General features: G+C 39.8%; 1 protein-coding gene across 2 annotated transcripts in view; it reads left to right on the forward strand.

The window, feature by feature from the left end:
- The first annotated feature begins 1978 nt into the window (after positions 1-1978).
- The window catches only part of LOC139765045 (kielin/chordin-like protein), a 58545-nt gene continuing 38765 nt past the window's right edge, over positions 1979-21758 (forward strand). For both annotated transcript variants that reach the window (XM_071692127.1, XM_071692128.1), the window contains exons 1-13: positions 1979-2283; positions 3138-3321; positions 5556-5612; positions 6012-6206; positions 8855-8911; positions 9430-9615; positions 10972-11235; positions 12894-13115; positions 14064-14285; positions 15128-15349; positions 19583-19804; positions 20631-20885; positions 21338-21382. In XM_071692127.1, coding sequence (XP_071548228.1) covers positions 2127-2283; positions 3138-3321; positions 5556-5612; positions 6012-6206; positions 8855-8911; positions 9430-9615; positions 10972-11235; positions 12894-13115; positions 14064-14285; positions 15128-15349; positions 19583-19804; positions 20631-20885; positions 21338-21382 — 2288 coding nt within the window. In that variant the 5' untranslated portion in view covers positions 1979-2126. The remainder of the gene's footprint in view (positions 2284-3137; positions 3322-5555; positions 5613-6011; positions 6207-8854; positions 8912-9429; positions 9616-10971; positions 11236-12893; positions 13116-14063; positions 14286-15127; positions 15350-19582; positions 19805-20630; positions 20886-21337; positions 21383-21758) is intronic.

Consider the following 21758-nt stretch of genomic DNA (forward strand, 5'->3'; position numbering starts at 1 on the left):
GTTGAGTGATACGTGTGAGACTTTAGTTTTTATGGTTGGAAAACTGAAAGCCATTATCAGACGTGTGTTAGGGAATAAGAGACACCCTGGGACCAAAGAAATGAAACTTTACAGCCACTAAAGTGATGGCTTACTAACGTTTTCGATCCCCCAGCTGTGGTAATCGAGGGAACTCCTTGGCAGGTGGCTGTCTACTACCAAGAGAAAGATCGTAATATATATTAATTGCAGCATCTCTCCAATGGATTACACTTGATGTATACACATTATCTTGCAATTAAGAGCACTCGGAACTTAAGCATGAATAGAAATGCAATCCCGGTAACGTGCAAGCATTTTCAGAGTCTGCAACAGGAGGGAGAAAACATCGTTACATAACTTTTATCACCGTTTACAATGATCATTGGATATTCACAACATGCAAGTTATCTTGCAGTTGTGGACTGTGGATTCCAGAAAGTACGTGTAGATTTGTGTTCTCGCTAAGGTGAATGTTATTTGATGAATGTTAACTACATGCATTAAGTGGTTAGGAATGTAGGTAATACTGTAGTGGGTAGGTATGATGGTGGTTGATCATGTAAGTAGGAAACTCGATTAGTGAGTAGGTAGGTAAGTAGATGGAGACAGGAAAGTTGGTAACAGGGACTCGCACACTGTTCTGATGAGAAATTCGATGCCTTAATTAGATTAGCAAATAGGCAGAGGCGAGATCGAACATGACATCCAATAAACCACTCGCTAGATAGCAATCTCTATGGCAGTAAGGGAATACATCTCGACAATAAAGATCTCATTGGCTGTAATACGGTAAACTATGAAATCATAAGCGAAAAATGGTGTACCTTAAGAATGAAATGGAGCGCGCCAGAGTTTTGAAAGGAACGAAATGATACGGAAAAATAAGTTATGGCAAATCTCATTGTTTTGCAACGGTTCTGGATAGTTGTACAAGCACTTTGTTACAAATGGGAAATATTGCCGTAATGCGCATGTAAACGGCAAGCAACACCCTGTGTATAGTTCATTATACAAGACGTGTCCTTTTGGTACAAAATTATCCCGTTTGTTTACGGATACCTAACATGCGAGTCAGGAAGTTACGTGAGGAATTAAAGCGCACATCTGTGAATATTGACTCTTCTGTTGTGATAAATAGTCTACGATAACACTTTTGTTTCATAATAAGTGAGCTGTGTTGACCGCTCTATAAGTAGGGAGGCAACCAGGGTCGTGATGAGTCGTCATACCTTTTAAGTGGATGTGTAAACCTTCGTTCATATTCATTTTCTAACCACTTCAGTAGCCTGAAGCGTCAATAAGTATTCATAGCAAAGTTTCAGGACGTGAAGTCACATCAGAACGGTTATATAGAATATATATTCTGTGTGTGTGTGCAAGACCAGGAGAAGACTGTTTTAAGGATGACTTAATATATTCGGTGATAATTACTCTCCGTAGGTAGAGTATAGGTGTACTTTCGATGTATTCTACTATTGGTTAGGTAGCCCACGTAAATAGATAAGAATTGATATATATACAATATATATGATATGTATGCAGATTGAGAAATGTCATAATGCCAAAATTTTCCTATAACGAAAGTTAGGTTCTATTCATTCAATATCCTGTGTGGTCTGTTCATTGACCCGTGCCTTAAACATGTAAACAAACAAATAACTGTTTATGCACATTTGAACGTGAGTATGGCGAATAATTTCCCTTTGATATTTGTTTTATTCCCCTAAACCGTGTTTTCCCCCAGAACATTATATAATACCAGTGCCAGGCGCTGTATATGAGGCTGTGTTTGACGTAGCGCGTGCGACCCGTGACCAACACTACCACTTGTTTTGTGCTGAGTGTTGCTATACCCAGGAAGGTGTTGCCAAACACTCCAAGGATCAAGGTCACTCAGGTTCTGTGTCAAGTTGACGGTAACGTCATGTTAGGTTAGTGTCGCCCTGTACGAGTGGTTAGTGATCGCCTTCTCTCCCGCTAAGTGACCTCGGATTGATCCTATTCATTCGTTGGTGAAGGATATTCATCCTTGAAGGCCGTAGGGATTCAAAGGTCATGCAGTAAACCCGTGACCCAGGAGAAGCCAGTGTGTCTACAGCGGGAGGATGAAGGTGGTGAGGGGATGGTGGGGTGCATCTCGACTGTTGCTCAGCTTGACCGTGGTTGTCAGTGGCGGCAGCAGCGCCTTCGCGATCCACGAAGAACTGGACCTCGATCCTCGGGCGTTACCTGCCGTGATTACCGAGGCAGATAGTGGTACAGGTGAGCCGCTGACCCCCACGGCATGACAGCCTGTGGAGGGGAGAAATGACGGGGGATCTGCTCACTTATGACTCCCCTGTATGACTACCTGGATGGCATGACAGGTGAGCAGTCTACCCCTTAGCTCCCGGGCAAGCGTCTGGTCTGGCTAAGCTGGGTCATTATTTGTGTAACAGGTGAATTTTTTGAACACTACTTCACAGGGCATCTTGACTGGATTGGCCCATTAAGACTGTCTGGATATGAACCAACATTTCACTCGGTCTGTTAGGAAAAGACAGACCACCTCGCACTGTTTAATGAACACACGCACTAAGAAATCCGTTAGAAGGGAGACTTGTCTGTAATTTCTTCTGTTCTTGGATATTTCTGTGATTAGTTATTAAGTTCTTTCAGACTGACACATGAAGGACTGGAACCACAAGAACCTCCTCCGACCCTCTTATAAATGCTTACAATCCTTTCCTTCTGCACTCGTTGAGTCTCTCTCTCTCTCTCTCTAAGATCTTTTAATTACTGATTTGTCTCTACAACTTCTTTGCGTTATTTGCTCCCTATTCAGAAGTTGCCGCATGAGACAAACTCCATTCACGCGCGCAGATCACCACCATCTTATCACACGAGAGATTTTTGTCCATGTTATCAGGACAACTGAAGCCAATCCTCTCGAAAAAAAAAAACTCCCCTCCACTATCATTATGCTCCTAAATTCTCTCGTAAAACTGTGGTTATTTATTGGTGTGAACTTTATTACTTTGGAAGCTTCGTTTTCACGTTTTCAAAAGTACGTACAAAAAGTGAAACTCAAGGTCTTTTTTTTTTTATTTCTAAAAAATTCGATTTGTTTCTCTCAGAATCGGGTCATTGTGCTGGAGGATATGGGGAGGGAGAGACGTGGAACAAGGACCCGTGCACCCAGTGTACTTGCTCCGACGGTGAGGAGAAGTGTGAGCCGAAGGAATGTCCACCTCCCACCACCTGGCCCTGTGACCCAGAGACACTGCATGACCCCTGCTGTTCATTCTTCTGTCCCGAAATGTGAGTCCGAAAAGCACACACACACAGTATCAGTAGTACCTCAAAGTAGTTTCACAGAGAAAACTTGTGTATCATCTGTCATGAATTTCTGCTCTTGGAGCGAGATATGTGGATGTTACTCAGGATGATCGCATGACGAATAGGCATTAACATACATCCCCCACCATTACGTCCAGTCGTATGTCGGGACATAAGCACATTCCTCCTGTAGTTAATGGTGCTCATAAAGCAGCCAAAGGTAAGATTGGAGGTGATATCACCAGTGCTGAAGTATCACCTTCAAGTGCCCTACTGTTCCTTTGATAAGGGTAACAAACCACGACGTAACTCTGGCTAACTTCTTGAATACGACGGCACGGTCTTTGACGACGAGGTTACGACCTTTGGGGTGTGATGGACTGGCCTTTAACCTACATCTGAGGTCAAAGGTTAGCCCATCATTCTCAAAGGGTCGAGATTTCATGCTCAAAGATCGTATCGCCGGGCTTTAGTCTGGCACTGTATTGTGATCCGTTGATGTAATGTTTTCTTTACCGCAGCGTAATGGTATGTGCTTCAAGTCTATGTCGACCTGACCTGGGGGTCGTCAGATTACCTTACATGCAGTGGCACTTCAGCGATGATATTAGGAAATCATAGAAAGTTATATGATTTTTACCTATCTTATATTCCTTTTGAAAGTATTTCTCTTCATACTTGACAAACACAACTATTCCTTTCATGTCTATGATCCTTGTCTTACTCCATGCGATGATAGAGGACCTTTCCAGTGACTCCATAACCCAATGTGTAATTCCAGGCCATTCACGTCGTCTTTCGTAGATCATGACTGCTAGAAATTGCACCTTGATCTTTCCCTGTCATAACCACTTGCCACAAACACATGTCTTTGAGTATGTAAGTAATTGCTTCAGACGCATGTTTTGAGCGTGCTCCGGAGTCCATCTACCCTGGAAAGAAACAGCTGAGGTAATAGATATAAATGAATATGATCACTCCTGCCTGACGTATGTATGAGTACTGGAAAGATGTGTTGCGGGGTTTGAAATTTTTCACAAGCTTACATTAGCCCCTCCAGCCTACGCACTTTGGCAAGCCGCTAATGTACCCATAACCAGAGTTGCAATGGGTTTGCTTTGATCACATTACTTGAAAATGACTGTCACTGATTCTCGTTGGGATAACAAGCAAGGAGAGCTAAGACGATACAGATAATTTTTGTCTTTGCATACAATACGTTTCAAAGAGCCACTGACGAAGAACATCAGTAATCGTAAAATGCTATACAATATTAGAATAAAATCTTCTGTATCAATATTTCAAAATTTTCTCTTCATACACAAAGGTATGGGGAAGAAAACAGATATTCGAGCGACCTAGTAAAGTCTTATCACATAACAGTCTGATAAAGGGATTATCCTCCTACCATAACAAGGAGATAAATAGGAGACTAGGAACGGCGCCCACAGAGAGAAGAATTGAACCCCAGACGACGACAACAGAACTCTCGGTGAAATCAGCAGTTCCCAAAAAAGAACAACAGAACTCCCAGAGGAAACAACAGAACCCCAGACAACAACAACAGACCTCCCAGAGGAAATAACGAAACCCAAAACGACAACAAGAGAACTCGCCCAGAGAAAATCGCTACGTGAAATGTTGAGAAAAACAACTCGCGGAAGTAAACCAACAACAGTAAAAGGAAAAGCAACAGTTACATCAAGAGGAACAACAGAACCTCTAAAGATAACAACAGAAGGAATTACAGAAACCCCAGATATAATAACTGTAACCCCCAGAGATAGCAACGGTAACTTTTAGAGAGCGCAACAGTACCTAGAGAGATACACACACAACCGTTTGTGGGCACATCCGAAGTGACACTTGACACCGTAAGGTAAGGACGCTTCTGGTGAGCTGTTGTCTTACTGTGATGATGAATCAAGCTGTCCTGAACACCAGCTTAGATATATGAAGGTCCGAGTCGATATTAAGGTAATGCACGAATACGACGACACATTCGGGTAAGCATGTGAAAACACACACACACACACACACATCATATATATGGAAATGTGTGCTATATGGCATACCAGGTATAGGATCACATCCTATGCTTGTAATCTCGATATTGTCTATAGGAAGCTTGTAAGAGGATGATAACCTGGTTACGAGTATATGAATGTGTCGCTGAGGTGTCTTCCATGTTAACCATATCCTTCTCTTCTCAACAGTGAACAGTCAACACCAGCAATATCACCTACAACGCCGTCTTCGATATTTTGGGGAGGGTAAGGACGATACTCCACCTCTTATGCTAAGGTTTTCCGACGATACTGCAACACTTATACTCGACTCTTCCGTCTTGGTTCACTTTATAAGGCAACAGCTCAGCTTTATGAAGAGATGAAAGTACCTTTCCATCTAAGTAAACTTACGTAATCAGAAACACCATAAGGTTATATCATTTTTTCATATTTGATAAATGTTTTCGTATTTATTACGTGTTTATATGTGATATGTTTATCAACCTAATACTGTATAGATTCATAAAGATATAACCAACTTTTGAATCCTAGCTTTCTAATCAACGAAAATATGATACATGTATGAATTCATTAGTGAAGGTGATGTTCTTGATTAGCAAAGGGTTGTAGTTCTCCCTGGATAACACACACAGTGTTCGCTAGGTGTTGTGTGGACGATGATGGCGAAGTGCACGAGGAAGGTGAGAGCTGGCTGGACTCCCGGGATCCATGCATCCACTGCTCCTGCCTGGAGGATGGGGTGACATGCCTCACTGTGGATTGTGGACCTGCCCCAACCTGGCCATGCGACCCGCCCACACTCCCTGGCCAGTGTTGCCCAACCAACTGTGAACCACTGTTAGTTCCATAGTTCTTTTCTACATACATCCTCCTGTAATATCTCTGGCTAAGGAATATGTGATTGTTTGACTCTCTAGAACGATCGTCGATCGAGCCCTAAGTTTAGATACCCTCAGCTATTCTCCTGATTTCTAATACTGACCCATTCATAAGAAGCTCCCATCAAAATTACTTTCAAATTCTTTAACTCCTAAACCCTATCTTTTCTCAAGACCACTAGGATACAATTCTTCCAAATTTCTAAACTCTCAGAAACCGTCTTTCTAATCACAATTCCAAACAAACCTCCAATAAATTCGCCCTAGATTCTTCAACTCGCCAAAAAAAACACCTGCTTCATGGTGTATCACTCCAAGAAAATCTTACCAAATACTTTCCTTCAAAAATCTTGAAAACTATGAATTAATCTTCAATCACTAGGTCTGACCCGAGAGGCTATTGGAAGGGGACAAGTACACATATCCTCTACTGTATCATCCTAAGGGGAATTATAATTCAGCCACTGTCGGCGTTACCAAACGTTTGTTTGTCTAGGGAAGCAGCTCAGGTATGATGGCTGGTGTCAAGGTAAAACAACACTTGGGATAAAAAGACATTCATTCAGAAATCAAAATGACTTCAATAGCAGGCTGTCGGCACTCTAGGTCAATGGTGTGGCACGATGTGGGCAAACTGCATGTGCTGAGTTGATTTGCACTCGTCCATATCCATTACATTTATATATATATATTTTCTTTCTTTCATACTATTCGCCATTTCCTGCATTAGCAAGGTAGCGTTAAGAACAGAGGACTGGGCCTTTGAGGGAATATCCTCACCTGGCCCCCTTCTCTGTTCCTTCTTTTGGAAAATTAAAAAAATTTTTTGCTTTGTCGCTGTCTCCCGCGTTTGCAAGGTAGCGCAAGGAAACAGACGAAATGGTCCAACCCACTCCCATACACAATGTATATACATACACGACCACACACGCAAATATACATACCTACACATCTCAATGTACACATATATATACACACACAGACACATGCATATATACCCATGCACACAATTCACACTGTCTGCCTTTATTCATTCCCATCGCCACCTCGCCACACATGGAATACCATCCCCCTCCCCCCTCATGTGTGCGAGGTAGCACTAGGAAAAGACAACAAAGGCCCCATTCGTTCACACTCAGTCTCTAGCTGTCATGCAATAATGCCCGAAACCATAGCTCCCTTTCCACTTCCAGGCCCCACACAACTTTCCATGGTTTACCCAGACACTTCACATGCCCTGATTCAATCCACTGACAGCACGTCAACCCCGGTATACCACATCGATCCAATTCACTCTATTCCTTGCCCTCCTTTCACCCTCCTGCATGTTCAGGCCCCGATCACACAAAATCTTTTTCACTCCATCTTTCCACCTCCAATTTGGTCTCCCACTTCTCCTCGTTCCCTCCACTTCCGACACATATATCCTCTTGGTCAATCTTTCCTCACTCATTCTCTCCATGTGCCCAAACCATTTCAAAACACCCTCTTCTGCTACAACCACGCTCTCTTTATTTCCACACATCTCTCGTACCCTTACATTACTTACTCGATCAAACCACCTCACACCACACATTGTCCTCAAACATCTCATTTCCAGCACATCCACCCTCCTGCGCACAACTCTATCCATAGCCCACGCCTCGCAACCATACAACATTGTTGGAACCACTATTCCTTCAAACATACCCATTTTTGCTTTCCGAGATAATGTTCTCGACTTCCACACATTCTTCAAGGCTCCCAGGATTTTCGCCCTCTCCCCCACCCTATGATTCACTTCCGCTTCCATGGTTCCATCCGCTGCCAGATCCACTCCCAGATATCTAAAACACTTTACTTCCTCCAGTTTTTCTCCATTCAAACTTACCTCCCAATTGACTTGACCCTCAACCCTACTGTACCTAATAACCTTGCTCTTATTCACATTTACTCTTAACTTTCTTCTTTCACACACTTTACCAAACTCAGTCACCAGCTTCTGCAGTTTCTCACATGAATAACCCCACCAGCGCTGTATCATCAGCGAACAACAACTGACTCACTTCCAAAGCTCTCTCATCCACAACAGACTTCATACTTGCCCCTCTTTCCAAAACTATTGCATTCATCTCCCTAACAACCCCATCCATAAACAAATTAAACAACCATGGAGACATCACACACCCCTGCCCCAAACCTACATTCACTGAGAACCAATCACTTTCCTCTCTTCCTACACGTACACATGCCTAACGTCCTCGATAAAAACTTTTCACTGCTTCTAACAACTTGCCTCCCACACCATATATTCTTAATACAGTTGGTAATATATATATATATATATATATATATATATATATATATATATATATATATATATATATATATATATATATATATATATAACTTATGGATAATTTGCTATCATGATCAAGATATTTGAGAATGTGTGTTATATCGCGCACCAGGTATATGATTATATCCTATTCTTAAAATCTGGAAAATTGGCTATAGGAGGCTTGTAAAAAAATAATATTCTCAAGCCATTAAGAATACTGGTTACAAGTATATGAATGTGTCGCCGAGGTGTTTCCCATGTTAACCATATCCTTCTCTTCTCAACAGTGAACAGTCAACACCAGCAATATCACCTACAACGCCGTCATCAATGTTTTGGGGAGGGTAAGGACGATACTCCACCACTTATGCTAAGGTTTTCCGACGATACTGCAACACTTGTACTTGATTCTTTTTCACTTCCTTCAAGTTCACTTTATCAGACAACAGAACAGCCTTAGGAGTGCTGATTAACTTGTATATGAAGAAATGAAAGTATCTTTCTAGTTTCAGCATACTTTTCTATAAGGTTATATTATCTTTATATATTTAGGGGATAATTTCGTAAGTTCTTCACAAAAGCCAAATTGATATATGTCTCTCCATCTATTAGCTTTATGTCCAAAGAAATTATTAACTATTGATATGTTCATCAGTGTAATGCACTGTGCAATCTAATTGAAGGTGGACACAATTTTGAATCCTGACTTTCTAATCAACTTTTAATGCCTTAATCAAATCATAATGCAAATTAGTTTCCCTGCAAACGATTCCTTTAGATTTATGAATTCATCAGTGAAGTGATGTTCATGATGAGCAAAGGGTTGTGGTTCTCCCTGGATAACACACACAGTGTTCGCCAGGTGTTGTGTGGACGATGATGGCGAGGTGCACGAGGAAGGTGAGAGCTGGCTGGACTCCCGGGATCCATGCATCAACTGCTCGTGCCTGGAGGATGGGGTGACATGCCTCACTGTGGATTGTGGACCTGCCCCAACCTGGCCATGCGACCCGCCCACACTCCCTGGCCAGTGTTGCTGCGAACCACCGTTAGTTCCTCAAATGTCTTATATATATATATATATATATATATATATATATATATATATATATATATATATATATATTCTTGTAATTTTCTGGCAATGGAATGTTTGACTGTTTGACAGTGTAGAACAATGGTCAAATCCCAAGCTTATCAAATACCCTCATATTTTTCTATATTCTATCCTTCATTTGATTTTTTTTTTTTTTCACGTTGGAGGCTCCAGTCACGGACAAAGTCCCACACCGAGGCTTGGCCTTGGTTATAGAGAGGTTAATGAAAGGGTACAAGAAGGTAGAAGTATTGACGAGTTCTGGCGGAAGTGAAAAACCTGCCTTATACAATGTGACAGGTCATAGTTATTGGGAAAGACATGAGAGGAGAGAGAGTTCCAAAGCTTCGAGGAGCAGGTAAAGACATGAGAGGGGAGAGAGTTCCAAAGCTTCGAGGAGCAGGGAAAGAAGCAGTAATCACAACTGCCTACCCATGAGTTGCCAATGACCACATAGTAATCATGTAACGCAGCAGCTTGCCGAGTTCTGCGTGGTCCAGCCAGTTGAGGGGGTACAATAATTCTATTTTTTCCTCTCTCTCTCTCCATTAGGTCACCATGAACATTAATCACAGCCTTACATCTACCATCGAAGTGGAATTTAGGAATAACTTGTAATACTGAACTCTATTGTTCTACCAAACGTCCTTCAATTACCTTAAAGAATGCCTGTATTTTCTAAATAGATATCCTAAATCTACTATTCAAAAATGTAAGCGTCCACGGATACTGTAGGAGAAGATGTATCTATATGTATAAGACATTAGGTGCTTGGCATTTCATAGATATTCAAAAGAGTAAATTCATTTAAAATGAAACTGAACACATGCTTTCATCCGAACGATATCATAGATTAAGCAATTCAGTAAGTTCTCATCGAACAAAGAGATACAAAAAAGATATAGTTACTTTCGCAGGGAGTCACGTCAAATGCTTATAAGTTTTATGTTACGTTTATGTTGTAGTTATCTCTATAAAGTCTGTACAATGAGGGCTACCAGGCCACTCCAGTTTGTGCTCACACCGTGGGTGAGATGTCACCTTTGGCAACGTTCCCTGGCCAGTGTGGCCATAACTACTGTAATACAACGTTAGTTCCTCTAGAAAACGTTTTTGTCATTACTCCTAAGAACAATGATTCGTATCCTAGAGTCCATGGACCCCTCAGGGGTACATGATCTCATCAGATAGTACGTGATATAAATTTCCAGAGGATAAATGTGTATGGCCAAGGATGTGTTTTCTCAATGGACTTCAGATGGAAAAGGAAAAAAAAAATCAATGTCACTCCTTATTTTCACTTGACAGTGTCACTACCACGACCGAACGTCCACAGCGCAAAGGCCTCCGTCCGACACCTAAACTAATAGGTACTGAGACAGAGTGTCGGGATACGCGTGGTAGAACCCACGCTCTACATTCCACCTGGCAGACGGATCCCTGCACCACCTTTACCTGTACGGAGGACGGTGTCCTGGAGGAGGTGCAGGAGTGTGAATCCACCTCTACAATGGATCCGAGCTGCCAACCGGTCCACACTGAGGGAGAGTGTTGTCCACAGTGGAACTGTAGGTAGGTTTCTCAAACAACTGTGGCCATGGATGTCATCCAGTGTTTACACGCCTTATCTTTAATTTCTTGCATAGAAACACAAAGTCTTAGTAAACGAATTCCTTTTTCTAGCAATGCACAGACAAAATTACTGGTCTTGACATTCACCTTTTCTCAATAATAGTTTTGTATTTCACTTCTTATTTACCTCTCTTCTTGTTACCTATTTTGTATTTCGTATTGAACTTCAGTGATTGTATGTTAATCCCTCCTTCGTTAATTTCACTTATGATTCACTTTACATTCGGCAAGATGATTCGCTCTTCGTTATTTATTGGGCAGTTTGATCGATTGATCAACTACAAAAGAAACTAATAATTTGATTGAGAGATTTGGAGACTTTCTTTTTCATGAGAGAAGTCGTTCACTGTCATAATTGTTCACAGAAGAATAATTAAGATATTTCTCCACATACAAAGAATTGTGAACAACAACAGTACAACCACTAACCCACAGCGCCACCAGCTTAACAAAGATACTGGTTATCTGTCTAAGTTTCTGATAATGTTTTATCCTTCCTACAACTAAATCTATGAACAGAAATGCATGACAGACCCAGACTTTCGTGACCACCTAGTTATCATAAATAGATATGGTGTTTTAACATTTATATGTGATCTATCATACAACTTCCAGTATATACATTGGCACCAGAGCGGATAGATCTGAAAAAGTTGAAAGAGTTGAGTAACTTATCACATACCTCCATATTTCTCCGAGTCAACTGTTCAAGACTGTCAATGTTATCATGTAAGATATAGAGGAGCACCTCAGAATTCGGTTGGTTTCCTACACAAGAGTGAGGGAAATGTCTTGATGCTATGTGTCAGCTTCCGATCTCAGACTTATACATTATCCGTTGCTCCAGTTGTCGGTAAACAGATCAGGCAACAAATGATGCTATGTTTCATTCCTATAACAGCAAAACACGTTCAGATAATTCGACGATACAAATAAGATGTCATTCATAAACGATTAAGCTCAATCAACTTATCTTACTTAACTTTTCCTAAATATTCATGTCGAATAATTTTCATCTATCTTAGATTTTGGTCGCTCCTGCTCATACCACTCGTGTATCAATGTCTTTATACATAACTTTCGCCCAAACATCTCAGTAAAGAAATCACTTCGATTTCATTCAGTATCTCGAGAGATTAATGAACTTTAGTAATCAATATTTTCTCCACACATACTCAAGAATATCTTTACCTTTAAAACTTTACAATGATGTAATTGATGAATATGATCGGAGAAATAGATATCCTTTTGAGAACATTGATCATATTCTACTTCAACATTATATATTGTACTTGCTATGTCACAGTTCCTTGGATGATTTAACAGAAAAATTAAAGGATTGCTTGCTGCTATGGCCACTGCATAAACATTCATATTTTCTTAAGTATCCGAGAATAAATGAGAAGCTAAAGTACATCAGTTCAGTCACTGCATCACCCATCTGTCTGGACGAGTTCCCTTCATGAAGCTGAAGCGGAACTACATACAGTTTTAGCCACTGTGACGTTTGCTAAATCTCAACTGATTATCATACGTAAACACAGAAGACTAGGGTAAAAGAAATAGATTTTATTTCAATATTCATTTCCATTTGACAGCGTTGCTACCACGACCGAACTTCCTGAGACAGAGTGTCTGGATATGCATGGTAAAAGCCACGCCCTACATTCCACCTGGCAGATGGACCCCTGCACCACATCTACCTGTACCAAGGACGGTGTCCTGGTGGAGGTACAGGAGTGCAAATCCATCGCTCCAATGGATCTGAGCTGCCAACCAGTCTACCTTGAGGACGAGTGTTGTCCACGGTGGAACTGTAGGTAGGTTTCTCAGACAACTGTGGCAATGGATGTCATCCAGCGTTTCCTGGATTCTTGTCGATGTCGATTCTTGTTGATGGTTCTATACATAAGAGTGAGGGAAATGTCTTCATGCTATGTGTCAATTTCCTATCTCACACGTATTCCTTATCCGTTGTTTCAATTGTCGGCAAACAGATCAGACACCAAATGATACTATGTTTTATTCCCACAAAAGCAAAACACGTTCAGATAATTCTACGATACAGATGTCATTCATAAACGATTAAGTTCAGCCAAATTATTTCACCTAATTTTTCCCCAATTCTATGTCTAATCTTTTTTATCTGTTTCAGACTCTGGTCACTCATGCTCAGATAAATCATCGTGTATTCATGTCTTTATATATACTTTTTTGAATTTAATTTTGTCCCAAACACCCTACTGAAGAAAGTTACAGCGATTTCACTCATTCTCTGGTGAAGTTAATTAGGTTATTCTATTGATCTATATTTTCTCGGCACATACTCAAGATTAACTTTACCTTTAAAACTTTACAATAATGTAACTTATGAATATGAAAAAAGAAATAATGATCCTTTTGAGAACATTGATTAGATTCTTCTTCAATAGTATATATTATATCTTTTATGCGTTACAGTTCCTTGGATAATTTGATAAAAAATTGAAGGATTGGGCACTGCTAAAGGCCATCGCATAACCAATCGTATTTTCTTAAGTATCCGAGAATAAATGAGAAGCTGAAGTACATCAGTTCAGTCATTGCACCACCCATCTGTCTGGTCGAGTTCCCTTCAAGAAGCTGAAGCAGCACTAGATACAGTTTTAGCAAATGTTTCGTTTGCTTAATCTCAACGATTGCAATACTTAAATGATTTATCATGCGTAAACACAGAAGATCAGGTTAAAAGAAATAGATTCTATTTCAATATTCATTTTTATTACCAGCGTTGCTACCACGACCGAACTTCCTGAGATAGAGTGTTTGGATATGCATGGTAGAAGCCATGCCCTAAATTCTATCTGGCAGACGGACCCCTGTACCACATTCACCTGTACGGAGGACGGTGTCCTGGAGGAGGTACAGGAGTGCGAATTCACAGTTCCAATGGATCAGAGCTGCCAACTGGTCTACCCTGAGGAAGAGTGTTGTCCACGGTGGAACTGTAGGTAGGTTTCTCAGGCAACTGTGGCCATGGATGTCATCCAGCGTTTACCCGACTTTATCTTTGATTTTTTGTTTTACTCAGAAACAACAGCTAAACATATTCAGATAATTCGATGGTACAGATAAGAAGTCCTTGATAAACAATTAACTTCAGCAGCTTATCTAACTTATCTTTCCTAGATCTTTGTCTAATCTTTATCATCTATTTCGGATTTGCTCACTTTAGCTTATATCACATATAGATAAATTACTATAAATATTTTTTTTTTTTTTATATATATTTCGATTTGACTTTGTCCAAAACACCCCAGTGAAGTAAATTACATTGATTTCATCCAGTGTCTAGTAAGATTGATCAGGTTATTTCAGTGACCGATGTTTTTTTTTCACTCGGTGATATCTTTACTTTTGAACATTTTCAAAACTCTATAACGATGTTATTCATTTTTGTGATCGAAGAAATGATATTCCTTTTGAAAACAAAGATTATAGTCAAATTCAATATCATATGTCAATACATTTCTCTTATGCATCACAGATCCTTGAATAAGTTGAACGAGAAATTCAAAGAATTGGTACTGCTAAGGCCATTGCAAAACCAATCATCTTTTCTCAGCATCCAGTATTGAATGAGCAGATAAAGTATATCACTTCAGTCATTGCACCACCCACTTGTCTGGACGACTTCCTTTGAAGAAGCTGAAGCAGCACTAGATATAATTTTAGCCACCGTGTCGTTTGTCAGTTCTCAACGACTACAATGCTTTATTGATTATCATGCATAAACAGAGAAATTCAGGTTAAAGAAATAGATTATATTTCAATCCTAATTTCCATTTGGCAGCGTTGCAACCACGACCGAACTTCCTGAGATACTATGTCTGGATATGAATGGAGAAAGCCACTCCCTAAATTCCAAATGGCAGATGGACGCTTGCACTACCTTCACCTGTACCGAGGACGGTATGCTGATGGAGGTGCAAGAGTGCGAAACCACAGCTCCGATGAATCTGAACTGCCAACTGGTCTACCCAGAGGAAGAGTGTTGTCCACAGTGGGACTGTAGGTAGGATTCTCATACACCTGTGTACATTGATGTCATCCATCGTTTACCAGACTTATCTCTAATTGCTTGTCTTAATCAGAAGCAACACTTAAACACGTTCAAATAATTTGAAGATACAAACAAGAGGTCTTTGATAAACGATTAAGTTCAGCTAACTTTTCTAACTTTCCCTAGCTCTTTATTCCTGATCTTTTTTTTTTACATATTTCGGATTTTGCTTACTTTAGCTGATACTACTTATAGATAAATGACTGCGTATACGAGTTTTATATATACCTTTTCGATCTGTCTTTGTCCAAAACACCTCAGTGAAGTAAATTACTTTGATTTCATTCACTCTCTCGTTAGTAATCATCTTTTTAGTGATCGATATTTTTCTTCACTCAAAAATATCTACTTTTAAAACTTTATAACGATGTTATTCATGAATGTGATCAAAAAAATGATAATCCTTTATAAAACAATGATTATATTCATCTTCAATATTATAAGTTATATTTTTCTTACGCGTCACGGTTCCTTGAATAATTCAAACGATAAATCAAAGGATTGCGCACTGCTGAGGGCCATTGCACAATTAATCATCTTTTCTTAAGTATCCGACAATGAATGAGCAGCTAAAGTACATCAGTTCAGTCATTGCACCACCCACCTGTCTGGGCAAGTTCTCCTCAAGAAGCTGAAGCTGCACTAAATACAGTTTTAACCACTGTATCGTTTGCTATATCTCAACGACTACACTACTTAACTAATGTATCACGTGTTAACAGAGATGTTTAGGATAAAAGAGAGAGAGATTATTTCAATATTCATTTTGATTTGACAGTGTCGGTACCACGACCGAACTTCCTGAGCGCAAAGACCTCCGCCCAAGATGGGTATTATTAGATATGTGTTAATTGATAGGCATGTAAAAGAGACTTTTGGATGTAAATGTGCTGAGGGGGAAACTAGAGGGATGTCTAATTATGGGGTATTCAGTATTGTGAATGGAAATGGTGAAGAGCATGTAGATATGTGTGCTGAAAAAAGACTGGTGATTGGGAATACCTGGTTTAAAAAGAGAGACATACATAAGTATGCATATGTGAGTAGGAGAGATGGTCAGAGGGCATTATTGGATTATGTGTTAATTGATAGGCATATAAAAGAAAGAATTGATGTCAATGTGCTGAAGGGGAAGCTAGAGGGATGTCTGATCACTATCTTGTGGATGCGAGAGTGAATAGTTGTAAAGGCTTTCAAAAAAGAAGAGAAAATGTTGGGGAGAAGAGAGTGGTGATCATAAGTGAGCTTGGAAAGTAGACTTGTGTGAGGAAGTACCAGTAGAGATTGAGTACAGAAAGGCAGAAGGTGAGGGCAAATGAGATAAGGGGAGTGGGTGAGGAATGGGATGTATATACGGGAGCAGTGATGGCAGGTGCAAAAGATTTATGTGGCATGAGAAGGTGGGAGGTAAGCAGATTAGAAAGGGTAGTGAGTGGTGGGATGAAGAAATAAAGTAGTTGGTGAAAGAGAAAAGAGAGGCATTTGGACGATACTTACCAGTAAGGTGTACAAATGACGGAGAGATTTATAAGGAAAAGTGACAGGAGGTCAAGAGGAAATTGCAAGCGTTGAAAAAGAGGACAAATGAGAGCAGAAGTGAGAGGGTATCATTAAACTTTAGGGAAAATAAAAAGATGCTTTTTAAGGTGAATAATGTGTGTAAGACAAAAGAACGAATGGGAACATCGGTGAAGGGGGCAAGGGGGGAAGTAATAACAGGTTATGAAGAAAAGACTGTTTTGAAGGTTTGTTGAATGTGTTTGATGACAGAGTGGCAGATGTAGGGTGTTTTGGTCAGGATGGTGTGCGAAGCGAGAGGATCAGGAAGAATGATTCGGTTAAGAGAGAAGAGGTGGTGAAAGCTTTGCAGAAGATGAAGTACAGCAAGGCGGCAGGTTTGGATGGTATTGCTGTTGAGCCTATTAAGAAAAGAGGTGACTGTGTTGTTGATTGGGTGTTAAAGATATTTATTATATGTATGGATCATAGTGAAGTGCCTGAAAATTGGTGGAATGCATGTTCAGTGCCATTGTGCAAAGGCAAAGGGGATAAAGGTGAATGTTGAACTTGAGAGGCATAAGTTTGCTGAATATTCCTGGGAATTTGTATGGGAGGGTATTGATTGAAAGGGTGAAGGCATGCACAGATTGGGGAAGAGCAGTGTAGTTTCAGAAGTGGCAGAAGATGTGTGGATCAGGTGTTTGCTTTAAAGAACTTGTGTGGGAAATACTTAGAAAAACAGATGTATCTGTATGTAGCATCTATGGGGTCTGAAGAAGTTATATGATAGGGTTGACAGAGAGGTAACTGATTCGAGGGTAAAACTGCAGAAGTTAGTGAATGAGTTTGGAAAAGTGTGCGAAAGGAGAAATTTGAGAGTAAATGTGAAAAAGAGTAAGGTTATTAGGTTCAATTGGGTTGAGGGACAAGTAAATTGGGATGCAAGTTTGAATGGAGAAAAATTTGTAGAAGTGAAGTGTTTTAGACATCTGGGAGTGGACTTAGAAGCAAGTGGAACCATGGAAGCAGAAGTGAGTCACAAGGTGGGGGAAGGGGGCGAAGGTTTTGGGAGGGATAAAGAATGTGTGGAAGGAGAGAACATTATTTCGGAGAGCAAAAATGGGTATGTTTGAAGGAATAGTATTTCCAACAACATTATATAGATGAGAGGTATAGGCTGTGGATAGGTTTGTAAGGAGAAAGGTGGATGTGTTGGAAATGAAATGTTTGAGGACAATATGTGGTGTGAGGTGGTTTGATCGAGTAAGTAATGAAAGGGTAAGAGAGATGCGAGGAGGTAAAAAGAGTGTGGTTGAAAGCCGAAGAAGTTGTGCTGAAATGGTTTGGACACGTGGAGAGAATGAGCAAGGAAAGTTACAAAGAGGATATATGTGTCAAAGGTGGAGGGAACAAGGAGAGGTTGGAGACCAAATTGGAGGTGGAAGGATGGAGTTAAAAAGATTCTGAGCGATCGGGGCCTGAACATGCAGGAGGGTAAGAGGTGTGCAAGGAATAGAGTGAATTGGAACGATGTGGTATACCGGGGGTCGACGTGATAGATGGACTGAACCAGGGCACGTGAAGTGTCTGGAGTATACCATGGAAAGATCTGTAGAGCCTGGATGTTGATAGGGAGCTATGGTTTCAGTGCATCACATAGGTCAGCTAAAGACGGAGTGTGAACGAATGTGGCCTTTTTTATCTGTTTTCCTGGCGCTACCTTGGTGAAGAAGGGATTAGTGATGCTGTTTCCTATGGGGTAGGGTATCCCTAGGATGCATGAAGACAAGCAAGTATGAATATATATATATATATATATATATATATATATATATATATGCATGTCTGTGTATCTGTATGTATATATATGTATATGTTGATTACACATGATAGCTTGAGACAACTGTGGCCATGGATGTCATCCGACGTTCACCAGACTTTGATTTCTTGTCTTACTCAGAAACAACAGCTAAACGCGTTCAGAGAATTCGACGATATAAATAAGAGGTCTTTAATAAATAATTAAGTTCAGCCAACTTTTCTAACTTAACTTTCCCTAGTTCCTTATTTCTTTTTTTTTTATCTATTTCGGATTTTGCTTACTTTAGCTCACACCACTTATAGATAAATTACTGTGTATACGAGTCTTATATATACTTTTTCAATCTGACTTTGTCCAAAATCCCACAATGAATTAAATTTCATTCAGTCCCTAGTAAGATTGATCAGGTCATTTTATTGATATCTATTTTTCCTCGCACAAAAATATCTACCTTTAAAACGTTATAGCTATGTTATATATGAAAGTGATCGAAGAAATGATAATCCTTTTGAAAACAATGATTATAGTCATCTTAATACTTTTTTTGTGTGTCACGGTTCCTTGAATAAGTTAAACGAGAAATTCAAAAGTTGGGTATTGCTAAGGGCTATTGTACAACCAATCATCTTTTCTTAAGTATCCGATATTGAATGAGCAGCTAAAGTACATCAGTTCAGTCAATGCACCACCCATCTATCTGGACGAGTTCCCTTCAAGAAGCTGAAGCAGCGCTAGATACAGTTTTAGCCACTGTGTTGTTTGCAAAATGTCAACGACTACAATACTTAACTGATCTATTTGTGTAAACATAGAAGATCAAGTTAAAAGAAATAATCATTTCAATATTCATTTTCCTTTGAAAGCGTTGCTACCACGACGGAACTTCCTGAAACAGAATGTCTCGATATGCATGGTGGAAGCCGCGCCCTAAATTCCACCTGGCAGACGGACCCCTGCACCACCTTCACCTGTACCGAGGACGGTGTCCTGAAGGAGGTGAAAGAGTGCGAATCCACAGCTCCAAAGAATCTGAGCTGCAAAATGATCTACTCTGAGGAGGAGTGTTGTCCACAGTGGGACTGTAGGTAGGTTTATCAGACAACTGTGGCCATGGATGTCATCCGGCGTTCACCAAACTTATCTTTGATTTCTTGTCTTACTCGGAAACAACAGCTAAACACGTTCACATAATCCGACGATATAAATAAGAGGTCTTTAATAAGCAATTAAGTTGGCAACTTTTCTAACTTTCCCTAGTTCTTTATTTCTAATCTTTTTTTTATCTTTCGGATTTTGCTTACTTTGGCTCATACCACTCATAGATAGATTACTGTGTATAGGAGTTTTATATATACTTTTTTCTTAACTTTGTCCAAAACAACCCAATGAAGTAAATACATTACTTTGATTTCATTCCGTCCCTAGTAAAATCAATTAGGTCATTTTAGTGATCGATATTTTTTCTCGCTCAAAAATATTTACTTTTCAAACTTTATAACTATATTGTATATGAATGTGATCGAAGAAATGATAAACCTTTTGAAAGCAATGAATATAGTCAACTTCAATATTATAAGTTAAAATTTTCTTATGTGTCACGGTTCCTTGAATAAGTCAAACGAGAAATTCAAGGTTTGGGTACTGCAGTGGGCCATTGCACAACCAATCATCTTTTCTTAAGTATCCGATATTGAATGAGCAGCTAAAGTAAATCAGTTCAGTCATTGCACCACCCATCTGTCTGGAGGAGTTCCCTTCATAAAGCTGAAGCTGCACTAGATACAGTTTTAGCCACTGTGTCGTTGGCTAAATCTCAACTACTGCAATACTTAACTGATTTATCATACGTAAGCAAAGAAGATCAGGTTAAAGGAAATAGATTTCATTTCAATATTCATTTCCATTTGACAGCGTTCCTACCACGACCGAACTTCCTGAGCGCGAAGACCTCACGACAACAGAACCACCGGTTACTGAGTGTCTGGATACGTATGGTGGAAGCCACGTCCTGAATTCCACCTGGCAGACGGACCCCTGCACCAACTTCACCTGTACCGAGGAGGGTATCGTGAAGGATCTGAAGGAATGCAAAATTCCCTCTACAGTGGGTCAGATCTGTCAATTGATCTTTCTCGATGACGAGTGTTGTCCACTGTGGGAGTGTGTGTAGGTTTTCAGATACTTGTGGCCGTGGATGCTATGCGTCGTTTCTCCAACTTATCTTGAACGTCTTTTCTTATTCACACACAAGACTTTAGTTAACGAGTCCCTTTATCTATCACTTGATCGACACTTCATTGTATTATCATCAAAGTTTAGCTCTCATTCAAATTTTCTCTCATTGTTTGGTGCTTCACTTTCCAATTCTCTTCCTACAATTCTTTTTTCTTTTGTTTCTTTTCAATGTTTTAGTTTTTTCCTTTTTGTTTACTTCCTTTATAATTCCCCTTCATGTTATATGATTCATTTTTCGTTACCTACAGTGAAGTCTGATCAACTACAAAGAATATATTAACAATTTGATTCAGGGATTTTGTGAGTTACATTACCAGGGATATAGTGGTTTCTGGTTTGTGCTTACTCAAAGACAAAAAGTTAATTTGTTTCTCCGTTTACAGAAAAATACCAACTACAACAACACCGCTGACCACTGTACCATCAGGGTAAGGAAGAAACTGATTATCTGTCCAAGGTTCTATAGGTGTTATTTTCCTCCCGCAGCTCTATATAGAAAACGATAAAAAATTTAAATTTTCATAACCATTCAGCTAACCTAACCTACATAGTGTCTTACTTGTATGTGATTCATCTAACAACTTCCAGTACATACATGGTACCCGTGTAGATGTTTCTGGTAAACTTGATTATATATATATATATATATATATATATATATATATATATATATATATATATATATAAATATGTATATCTTTTTTTTTCTAAGACAACTTTTCACGACTGGTGATGCCATCATATGCGATATATAATAGAACATTTCCAAGGAATTCGGCTGAAGGGTCACTACGCAAGAGTGAG

Source organism: Panulirus ornatus, chromosome 52, assembly GCF_036320965.1.
Source record: "Panulirus ornatus isolate Po-2019 chromosome 52, ASM3632096v1, whole genome shotgun sequence".
Lineage (NCBI taxonomy): Eukaryota > Metazoa > Arthropoda > Malacostraca > Decapoda > Palinuridae > Panulirus > Panulirus ornatus.